The sequence below is a fragment of the Penaeus vannamei genome, chromosome 4, assembly GCF_042767895.1.
Source record: "Penaeus vannamei isolate JL-2024 chromosome 4, ASM4276789v1, whole genome shotgun sequence".
Classification (NCBI taxonomy): Eukaryota; Metazoa; Arthropoda; class Malacostraca; order Decapoda; family Penaeidae; genus Penaeus; species Penaeus vannamei.
Genome location: NC_091552.1, coordinates 40,707,727 through 40,720,226, shown reverse-complemented (window position 1 = coordinate 40,720,226; position 12,500 = coordinate 40,707,727). Strand labels below are relative to the sequence as shown.

General features: G+C 32.8%; 1 protein-coding gene across 1 annotated transcript in view; it reads right to left on the bottom strand.

The window, feature by feature from the left end:
- Positions 1 to 1,915: 1,915 nt before the first annotated feature.
- Fsn (F-box synaptic protein) overlaps positions 1,916 to 12,500 on the bottom strand; it is a 29,116-nt gene continuing 18,531 nt past the window's right edge. Inside the window, exons 2-3 of the mRNA XM_027372173.2 lie at positions 6,673 to 6,763; positions 1,916 to 6,348 (exon numbers count right to left, since the gene is read on the bottom strand). Of these exons, the coding sequence (XP_027227974.1) occupies positions 6,254 to 6,348; positions 6,673 to 6,763 (186 nt within the window). The 3' untranslated portion in view covers positions 1,916 to 6,253. The remainder of the gene's footprint in view (positions 6,349 to 6,672; positions 6,764 to 12,500) is intronic.

Below are 12,500 nucleotides of genomic sequence, written 5' to 3'. Positions count from 1 at the left end.
AATTCGTATTTGAAGCTTATCAGTCAACATGATAAGCCAGACGGGGGGTTTCACGTGCTGTGAACTTATTGGACTGACTCAGAGAGGTTTTGGTTACTAAGATGAACATGGAGTCACTTGGATGTTAGATAAAACAAATGAAAAAAGTCTTTACACTTACCTACTTACACATGATTTGTATTAACATGGTGATTCTCCAGTTCACATTAGCTTTACAATGAAATTTGTTAACGATTAAATTTTCTTTGTATTTGCAGTGTGTGTGTGAATAACCCTCTTAGTAATCCATACTTCCAAAATGTAATTTCAGAGAATCGGAAAAAAACTTTAAACCCATTGATTCTTTTAGCAATTTAGGTGGTTTTACCTCCATGCAATATGTGTAAAATTAATGCCACAGTAAAAGAAACTCATCTATGATGTACATAGCTTTCTACAAATGTTTTTTGTTAATGTGTTGTACTTAACTGAACAATCAGCTATAGATGTATATACACAAGAAGTACAATAAACCAACCAATCTATCTTGCATTGGTGTGTAAAACAATTCTCTCTCCTGAGTGGCTTATTCTTCATTGCTCATTTTATTTAAGTCCATGCATTTTTCATATAATTCAGGTTCCTATGAAGTCATCCTTGTTTTTTTGTTTTTTGTAGTGTGTCAAATATAAGTTGGTTTTCTTAGGTCACAAAGTATTCAAACTGAATTATGAGATAAATAAATTCATAAGCAATATTGCATATATAGTTTTCATTCAAGTCTTTTAGGGCTCTCACTCTCCTGTAAGAAAATGCTGTCTTTCTCTTCCCTGCAATTAGCAACTGTATATTTTCACTGTTTTCTCTTTAGCATATATAAGAGCTGCAGGTCAATTCTGATTGTTGTTTCAAGTCAGATACTTACATGAAAGTTGTTTTCAATGGGGGCAATGTAACAGAGTGCCAGAAAATTTATCATTTGTAAACCTTGCATTTAGAATGTCTAATGGCTTTGCATGAGAAGTATTTCATATGTATCTAACAGAATTTAAACAATATAAGTTATTTTGATAAAATGTAACTATATTTTGTGTATTTGTGCTCACCATATAGCAAGATAAATGCCAGAGGCAAGAATATATACTATAAATGATAAGCAATGATACAATAAGTTGGTCTACATTTAATAAAAATATTTATTGAAGAGAATATCATTTGTGTAATTATCATTTTTAAAATTGTCTTGATTAGCTGCAAACAAAATGTTTAAAATTCTCTATCTACTTTCAAAGATATCTTAGAAGGTCATCTTTCATACCTGTACAGTTTCTTTATCTTGAGTTTTGCTAAAAATACCATAAGATTTGTAATTTCTTTTGAACTTATTGAGCTGTCAACTGAATAAGAATCCTTTTTATTAAATTTATATCAATATAATGTTACATTCCTTGTTTGCATTCAAATGTATCATATCAACAATGTTAACACAATTTTTATACAATAAATAATAAATAACAAATTCGAGATACAAACCTATAGTGAGAGATTTCTTCTTAAATTATATAAAACCAGAATATTATTAACGAATATAATGATGATTTTTTTTTTTCAACTGCACAATTCTAAATTCATATATACCTGAAACTTAATTATCCATTCATGAGACTGGAAGACAGAAGATATATCAATCATTCAATGTACCCCTTTAACTCAGTCTCATAATTACTTGAACAAAGAATTTTGGTACTTACGTTTAAAAAATGGGATACATACCAGTACTTTTTTGCTTAATGCACTTAAAATAAAGTAAACTTTCTCTCATACAAGAAGTAATGCTTAGCAAAAGTTCCTAACAGTAAGTAACATTAATCTTTGGAAATTTAGTAAAAACAGGGTAATATTGGAGTAAGTAAATAGGGAGTAAAGAGGTCAAACAGGTAGTTCAAATGATTTACTTGACAAGACTTCTACATGACTGATTATGTAAGTTCCTTTTAACTTCAGTGAAAAATGTCTATTCAACATTCACTCAATGATAGATAGGGCTGGAATTGCATTGCAGTATGAACCAGTAACAGCATCAATAATTTCAGACCTAAACTGTCATTATTACATCCACTTCCTTACATAAAATAAATATTTAACAAGTTTTACCAGCAATGGTTAGAATGAATGAATGCTGGGGAATATATAAATAGTTCTGGAGAAATGGAATGTATATTGCTTTTGTCTAATGGACAGACTTCCTACCATGTCAAGAAGTTTGATTCCTTTTACTCTTAACAGTACATAGCAGAAACCTCTTGCCCACCATTATAGAATATGCAAACATACTGGTATGCTACACAATGAGTATACCACGTTTCACTAGTCTCTTCAAAAAACTCATGCTCTACTAGATCATACCAGCTTCAGCACAACATTCCTTTACAGTATTTAATCCCATCCTCTGCAGATGTAAGATAATGATGAAAAACTAAAAACAACTAACAATATTCATGTGTGATGATCATGACAGATGTACACTGATGATTAATGAGGTTATGCAGTAACTGCTTTAAAGCCATGAAAATGAATGTGCAGAGCTACCCATTATAGAGGAGAGGAACATATTTTTGGATGAATTAAAAAATACAGTTCATGAAGATTCTGAAACTGTACTGCAACCACTACCAGCCCTAATCTAAGTGTACATAGAGCACACTTAACACAAGTTCATCATACACACACCATCATCCCTGCTTCCTGTGCTAGAATTAAAGATAAACAAATATTTACAAATCTTAAATATATGTACATATGTGAACATGCTGGGCAAATAGTGCCAACATAACAAAATACTAAACAGTATCTTTCTACTCTACAAGACCATATAAAACACTTGGTACGAAGGAGACCACTGTGATGTAGATTTATAGTTATCATTTCATGTAAAAATGTCCAGTCTCTCCAGTTTGTTTTTCATTCTGCATTCAAGTACAACATAGGAAAAAATTGTTATTTGAAATGTTTAAGAAGCCTAAAAAGTTCTCTCTGTTCATGTAATGACCAATAGCAGATCTAATTTTTTTCTCTTTGTGACTAATATTTTACATAATGACACAAAAAGAACACAACATACACTACATCCCCTAACATACATTGTAAAATAACATTTATTACAAAGGTGAACCATCCAATCATTTTGAGGATTTTTGTCATTTTTCTCTTTTTGTATATTCCTTTATTTCATCATTCTCATTTTGTATTTCTGTTGCCAGATGCCCAATAATGAAATTACAAAACATGCAGATTTTCCTTCAAAATTTAATGACATGGCATGCAGAATATATTTATTAGACTTTCATTATAAAAGCATTAAACCTTATGTGTTCAGCTTACAAGTAACTTTCAAGTGCCTGATAAAAGTTCTAAAGATAACATACAATGCCAGTGCTTTATCATATCAACAATAATGAACCAATGGGAACAGTGCACTCATTAACAAATAAATTAGGTTCTACATTCAACTTTGACACATGAAACCTGAATCATTCAAGCATTAGGTATAGGTTCAAAACTAACTGCATCCTCTATGATTTGTATCTTCATGTTTAAGTAGAGGACAAAATTAAAAGGTAAAAATGCAAAGTCATTTGCACTTATAATTATAAATGTGAGTTGAGCATGTGAGTATGATTTGTAGTGTAAATGCAAATACAAAACTGAGACAACAAGTGAGTGTGAGTATGAGTAACAAGAAAAATATATAAAGTATAAGAAAAGAAATGTGTACATGTAGGCTCACGTGTGAAAATGTACACAAATATGACATACAGCTAATGGCTAGAACTTAATGGTCTGGTAACATAAATGAAAATCATCAGGTAAAGATATCAACCATAGAAAGAAATACAATCAGCTTTGAATAATCACAATAAACAAGCAATAGCTCGGACAGCCTTATACATAAGTAGTAATTGCACTGAGTTGTGTGTGTTGTACTTGTTCATCCTTTTCAAAGGTATAACCAACTTTCATTAATGCACTTGTATATGGTCACAGGTTCACATCCAGCACATGCACCTACAAATTCACACAAACACACATATGAATACATTTATGCACACATACAAACACACACACACACACACACATACACTCAAAATTTAACCCTACTTTTGGTAAGATCTGTTGCTCATTCAACACAAATAATATCTTAAGGTTCTGTATCACGACAATTTGTACAAATAAAAATTAAACATAGAGCTAAAAAATTAAATTATTGGCAACATCAACTATACTAAAAATAATTAATGATAATAATAATAATTATAATAATAATAATAATAGTAATAATTATAATACATCAGAACAATCAGGAAGTCTTCAAAAATCACAACAATTGCAAAAGCTTAAATGAGGGAAAAGCTGCCATCAGGTAACACTCCCCTTCCCTTTTTGTCTGCACATGAACACCAGCCGTTCCACAGGCTGTTCATATTTTTTGTTTTTATACATAGGGATTAAAGTGAAAAAAATAAAAAGAAAGATCTGATGCTACACTCTACACATGAAAATGGCATCCTGACTTGTATTAGTAACTTTTTCTGGTCTATATTCCTCCCATCACATATTTAGCAAGGAGCAAAAAGAAACAATGGAAGATGAAAAATATATAATAACAAACAGGAATGTAATCTCTCCACACTAAAGTGGAATGACTATCAGGTTGAAGATGAAAAGCCAAGAAAGTGTACTGACCAACTTGGCAACTGGAATGTCTAAGGAAAAGCACCAAAGAACTGTCTGTATCAAGGTTGGAAAATGTAAGTAGATATCACAACATACTCCAAGATAAACATGAGATCTAACAATTGAAAACTTAAAGGCTGAGAGAAAGAGTGAGAGAGTGACAGCAAAAAATGAGAGAGAGAGAGAGAGAGAGAGAGAGAGAGAGAGAGAGAGAGAGAGAGAGAGAGAGAGAGAGAGAGAGAGAGAGAGAGAGAGAGAGAGAGAGAGAGAGAGAGAGAGAGAGAGAGAGAGAGAGAGAGAGAGAGAGAGAGAGAGAGAGAGAGAGAGAGAGAGAGAGAGAGAGAGAGAGAGAGAGAGAGAGAGAGAGAGAATATCCAAAATGAAAGAAAAGATTGATGCACGTACATGAAAGCATAAAAGAAAGTTATCAATCCCTCACCATCAATCTATGAAATGTGTGATCACTTCTGCTACTAAATGACTAGATCATGTGCTACCTGAGCACATTTCATTGAACACAAAAAAGGTGGGAGCTTAAGGAATGCATTCCACAGATGGAACAGAACCCGTCATCCATGACTCAGTCACAGATGAGGAAGGATCAATGCATAAACATTTTAAACTATACAAATGCAAAATATAAGCATGCTGATAATATCACTATTTGCCTCAATAAATAATTACTTGTACATTCAGACTTACACTTTTTTTTCAAAATCCTTTTTAAAAAAAGAAGCCAATGCTGTACACACACCTGGTAGTACATGAGAAGCTCCCTCTACTCCTGAATACTGCATTTTGTAGCATGACATTATTCTTTAATTTCTGTTCATGTTTACAAAGTTAATCAGCTTTTACAGATATATATATATGCTAACAGACATATATATCTATACTTTTTTCAAATACATATACAATAATTTAAAACAGTTGTATCTTCATAAAAAAGACTAAAAGACAATGTTCCTCCAGTATTATGTTTCTCAAGGCACATTGCACATAGTGCAGAGATTAACTCTGTTAGGCATGCTTTTCTTTTTTTTTCTTTGTTGCACTGAACGAAGATGTTTTCACACATCTGCTAACATCTTCCCTTTGGTTTGCATCCTATGCCTTTTTTTCAACAACTGTAAGGCGTCAATGGCTTGCATCTTTTTTTAAACATAAAAAAGCCACTAAATGTTTCAGGAAGTCACAATATCTTTCTCTTATTTCCTATGTGTTTTTTTATTGTTATTCTTCATTTTCACTTTTATTTTTGCGTACAATACAGCTCTATTCTTGGGAGACGGCAAGACAACTCACCACACTACAGCCGTCTTCCTGCATTGGCCATCTGTCCCCTTTGAGCTCCATCACTCACTGAAAGCCATCTTTCAGAGCCGAAGCGTCATTTCTTGCAGTCGACCACTGCCATACATGACTTGCCGCACACCCGTCATAATGTACGAGGGCTTGTGGGCGGACAATCCCTTGAGATCAGCGAGGAACCATGTTGCGCTCTGCAGCCTGGTATTATCTGTGCTAAGCATACAGCGGGTCAGCCATCCAATGGGGGTCCTAAGTATACCATTGACACCTCTGTGTTGCCATAAACTGCAGAAACAGAGGGATATAGCTGCTTATCTGGCAGACCTGAAAGACAAAACAAATGCATTATAGTTTAATTACATATATGAATATTGATAAGGAAAATGTAAGAGAAGGAGAAATGGAAATGCATCAATGTTTGTCACAAACACTAGATGTTAGAAAAAAAAAAAAACATTCATTTATTCACTCATTCTACAACCTACTTTCTGACTAATCATACTGATAAAGAGAAAACTACTAAACTTATTTGACAGAGAAAGTATATGCCTATGACAGGAAAAATTCCACATTATTCTCATCTATCTTAGTAGACTACAAAAACAAAGACATTTTCTCAAATAAACCAAAGAAAAGTGTCAAGTTTACCTCTAAATGCAACGCCAAGAAATTCATAGTTCTTCTCAAATGCTAAAGTGTTGTCGTCACAGTCCAATATCACTCGTATTCTCTCTCCTACCTGTAATGAAATAAAAAATTAACAAAATGCAAAAGTTAGCCAAGTTGCCCATACATTACATTAGTTTCAATTATATGATTTTTTGTTATCTCTTTTGCTTTTGGAGCATATCTTATATTCTTTTTATCCTGTTGTTGATAAATACAACCATAATACTTAATGATTCCCACACCTATAATTTTTTTTTCTTAATCACAAATATATCATGGCTTATCCTGTTTCTATTTATAAATTATTGAAACTTCAGTCAAACCACTCTTCTTTCACACTTATAGATACACAAGCTGACAAAAAATGATTTCATACACATTTCATTTTTTCATTATCTCGAATGCTTCTGAAATTATGCACACATTCAAAACCTGTCTTTTAAATATGGAATAAACATTCAAGAACATCTCAATTTTAAATGTGGAGCTAAGCTAAATGATCTGACCAATGTAAATTAAAAATGGATATGGGTACATGTATGATTATATTTCATAATATGTCTTATACAGTAAATGATTACTTCAGCTTAATAACTGCGTTATGTTTTTCTCTTTAGACAGAAATACAAATTTCAAGGGGATAAGAAAGTACACCATGGGCTGCTCTATGAGACATACAGAAATTTTATAGCCTTACTATTCAGATGTCTTTTGTTCCAAATGACAATTTCCAAATTCACAATTCTAAAACCCTGACTCTGAGTCTGAATACTGGAGAGGAATGAAGCAGTCTAATAAACCATAGCAGCACAATGATAAAATCTCCAAATCGTGCTGCTGATATTACAAATTTCACTTCTATGCAAAATTAAAGAAATTAGTCTCTACTTTTCATAAATAGTAGATTTTCAATTATTTGATCCTTTGCTTATCTTACAGCCAGTCACTTTCAACTTAGGACTGAATTATGATAAATACTGCCGACATAAAGAAAAGTGAAAAAATATAATAAACATCAGACAATCATAGCACTGAAAATATAGCCAAGCCCATGGCCCTTAGGTAATAATCTCTCTCCCAAGGGATCATTTGTCCTATCTCTTCTAATATTCCTGTACTGGAACTGGAAGAAATAATGTTATAAAAGTTCTTTCTGAATCTTTATAACCTGTAAGCCTGGATAAAAATAGGTTATCCAGTTCTTGAAAAATTCTGTAAAAGCAACTGCTGTGAAAATTATATATGTAAAAACAGTCTTAAAGTATTCTTTGAATAATAATAATAATAATAATAATAATAATAATAATAATAATAATAATAATACGAATAGTAATAATAACATAAACAAAACAAAAAATACATCTAATAAAAATATCAAAATAAAAAAACAGAAGGAACATATATACCTAACAGTCCATGCAATACACTTGACATCTTGAAGGTTACCAAACTAACATGACTGCGTAGCTGTCACTTGGAATTACTTATATTCTTTAGTATGGCTTCCTGATAAGCATAAATCATTATATAATAAAGTGTCGGTATTTCTTTGCTTTTATGTCAGGTCTAGCAAAAGTCTTGTGAAGTATGAAGAAAGTCAATATGTTACAAAAAAATGTCATATTAATTGGGAAGCTATCTGTCAAGTATGTTATCGACAATTAATCATCTTATAAGTCACAAACTAATTGAATACTTCATATTTCTAATATTTTGTCAATGGGTTAACAAAAATATGTTTTGTATCAAACTGTAACAAGTATATGTGTATATCAAAATTTTCTGCTTCTTTATATATACATAATATACTCTTAATAGTACATTCTTCATTCCACTTACAGTTACATACACTTCTTTGCATTAAGCCAATATACTTACGATAAGAAATCCATGTACACATTGCCACAGAAGTGTTCAACTGTTTAATGTTCAAATTTCAACTGGTAATATTATGTATACGAGTAGTTAGAGATTAAGTGGAAAAAAGAACATAGTTTATGGCCCTGAACTGCACAGTGAATAACCACCAAGATAACAAACTCCTCCCTGTATATTAGACATTGTCAAATAGGGGGTGAACTAATGTTTCAAAAGCATTTTTGGAGTGGCAACCATAAAGTCTCTATATTTTAAAATAAAAGGACCAAAGTCAGAACACACCATAACAAATAAATATGCAAATGTTTAACAGATGATCTGAATGTAACCATCTAGAATACTAGTACCAGGAGTACTTCTGAATGTCAATTTGTATATATATACTTTTTGTTATGTAAAATAAAAGTACATATAAATTATTTACAAAAAAATATGTAAATTGCCAAGTAACTAGCTAAACAATAAGAAACAATGGAAATCTGCCAGTTGGATATATAAGTTGCAAGGTTGTGGTATCTGACTGAAAACCCCAAGGTGCTCTTGACATTTCCATACAGCATCTGCTAGGTGAAAATATCAAATTCACCATAACATGTATAACAGTCACTCAGTGTCAAAGGAATAATGAACATCCATATTCTTAAAGAACTATAAATTTGTAAGAATTCTTTTTAGTTAGAATATGGATATGTGCTAAAATAGATCTGCTGAAGACGTACCAATATTGCAATAACCATTTCTATGCTATGAGCTTTCTGGAAAAAAAAAAGTTTCCAAGCAGTCACAAGTACAGTAGAGCTTCACAAAAACAGGTTTGTTTGTTTTTCTTCTTAGTGTATTGCATATAGAACAACCTACAAATGCCCCCATCTTCCCATTCCCTTGGTACCCACTTTGTCTCCCCAAACTAATTATGGGAGTGCCTCTATTGTCAACTCTGCCTCTATTCTACTTGTGCATGAAAACAGTATGTATAAAATAAGTAGTATCATAAGATATGGCATGTACACCTCAATACCCCCCATCCTCACCATTTCCTTAGTGCTTCCTAGTCTCAGAACCAATCATGTGAGTGCTTAACACTATTGTAAACTGTAGTGAACAAACTCAAAATACAATACAATACAATATTCCCTAATACACAAAAGATTGCCAGTCATACACATTTTTAAAGCAGGTGATAAAAACTAACACCCCATTTCTATGCTATTAGCATTGGCTAAACTACTTGAGAAATTAGCATTAAAACACTTAGAAGAACACTGCAAATGCTATTGGTTTTGTCTCTGGAAAGTCTACCCAATCTGCCCTTGCAGATTTTATCTGCACAGTACTACAATCATTTGATAATAAATTGTTCACACTTGGTATTTTCTTAAACTTTAACAAAGCATTTGATACTGTAAACCATAGAATACTAAAAGGGGAAACTAAATCAGTATGGTATTAAAGATTGGGTCAACAATTTGTTTCCTTCTTATCTATGTTTCATGTGGTAAATGTTCCTCTTCCACTAGTAAAGTGTTAAATGGAGTGCTACAGGGTTCCACAATTGGTCCATATTTTTTCTTACTATGTATGAATGATTTTGTAAACTGTGGCAATGTATTTAATTTTACTTTATATTCTGATGATGCCACCTTGGACAATGCTGGTCCAAACATTAATTTTCTAGTCACCAATACCAACCACAGCCTGAGCCAAGTAAGCAATTTGAATCTCTGTTATAAACTAAATTGAAACACTAATAAAACTTACTTTGTTATATTTCACTGAAACAAAGAGATGCTTCACATCTTACCAGAACAATGATTTGACAGTAAAATTATCAAATGCACTTAAATTTCTAGCTGTTAAAAGTGACCACAGTTTAACCCACTAACGCCGGTAAATTTTGAAACCAAAAATATCGGCCGCGGCCCACAACGGAATCGGAGCGCAAGCTTCAATCCAACATCACACTGGCGGGATACACGGCAATGTTTATTTTTCCGACACCCGACGTAAATGGGTTAAGCTGAACCCCAAATATCCAAGATATTGTCAGCAAGCCAGTAAGCAACATGGCACCTTGTATCATATTAGAAATGTTCTGTCCAATAAAACCTTCAAACAGATGATTATTTATTAGTATATCTCAATGTTACCTATTGTAATGTTGTATGGACTGGAGTCCCAAAGAATCACATCAGATGTCTGTTTATTCCTCAGAACAAAATTATAAGATGCATTGCCTGCTTGCATACACATGACCACCCCAACACAGCCTTCCAGACCAATGAATATACTAAAATTTTATGAACTAATGATTACTGCTCCTCTACATACATTTGTAATGTTTAAGAAACCCAAATAACACAATGGTCATTTGTTCGTTCATTCAGTCGGTCAGTCCATCTCACTTTCCCTCCTCCCTCTTTCTTCCCCTTCCTCTCCCCCTCCAGATTCCCTCGCCATTACCTTATTATCATTACTGTTAATAACTTTCATCATAATAATTATAACAGTGTTAATAACAATAATAACATTAATAATTATGATAAATAATATTTGACATAAAAACTAGACCTAGCATTTGCTCCTTAGAGCAGGGTTCTCAACCTGGTGGTCACAAGCGCCTCTGTCCTCTAACGGTCTGGCCATGTACTCTCATACTGGTGCTTGTAAACACTTAGTTTTCTATGCATATCACATGCTTAATCTAATGACCAATACAATAATTAACCTTTTAGACCTGGGTGCGATGACCATCATACCATGAAAAAATTTGGCTTGAGGACTGTGTGACATGACCTTGGTTAAGGAAAATTTTGCCTTTGGGCCTGGTAATGGGAAATTAGTGTCATGAGAATTTCGGTTTAAGGGCTCTTGCATTATTCCTATCATTAAATGAGTGTGGAATGTAACAATCCTGTATCATTACTGAAAGAGTGACAGCTCTATGTTGGATGTTTTTTCTATGTTCAGGATCCTATCTGCCACCTTGACCAACAACACAGGGTGTATTACAGAAAATTGAATATTATATAAAAAAATAAAAAATAAATAAATAATAATAATAATAAAAAAATAACATTACACAAATAACAAACTACAATTAATTGTTGTCATTATTGTACAGAGTTACAGACTACCTAGAGATAATACGGAGTCTGTGCAAGGACAAGAGTATTACCATCACATAGAATATATATTTACAAATACAGACTTTGGGAAATGGGGGGGGGAAAAATTCAGAAAGAGATAACATTGCAAAGGGGTTGCAATGAGTCTTGATACCACACACAAGTATTTGTGTGGGCTTTGCCCATAAGCCACATAAGGGGAGAGTGCCACTCCAGTAAGCCTAATGTCAGGGTTTTGGGCCACATACAGGTAGCAAAGCGCCCGGTTCTAGTGGGCTAAGAGGCATATATCTCTTTTAGTTTGTTATTGAATATCAAATTCCATTTAGTTAAGTATTATTTCAGTATATAATCTTAAAGAAGCAGACATATTACTAGTGAATCACTGTGTAATGCTAAAGTAATATTATTTCAATTTCATGTAATATGTTTCTAATAAACATCCAAGCTCTACAAATTGATCTTTGAATCTTCAGTACAAGTAATGAAAAGTTGTTTTGTTACTTTTAAATAATCTCATAATCATCCAGTACTTATAAGCTTTAAAAAAGTTGGAAAAACCTGCCTAAATGATAAAGGACTTATGAGTAAACAAAACATTCAAAATTGAATTGCAGTGGAGAGTGCATGTATTCATGCACTCCTGGCATCCTTAGGTAGGTTGACAAGCAAACAAATTACAGAAGATTGTAATCTGGGGAAGGTCTGGTATCTTGACATACAATTATCCTGGACCAACCTTCTACACTACTGATGCCACATATCAACAGTGGCATGCAGATGCTACAAAGTGTGCCTTCTGGT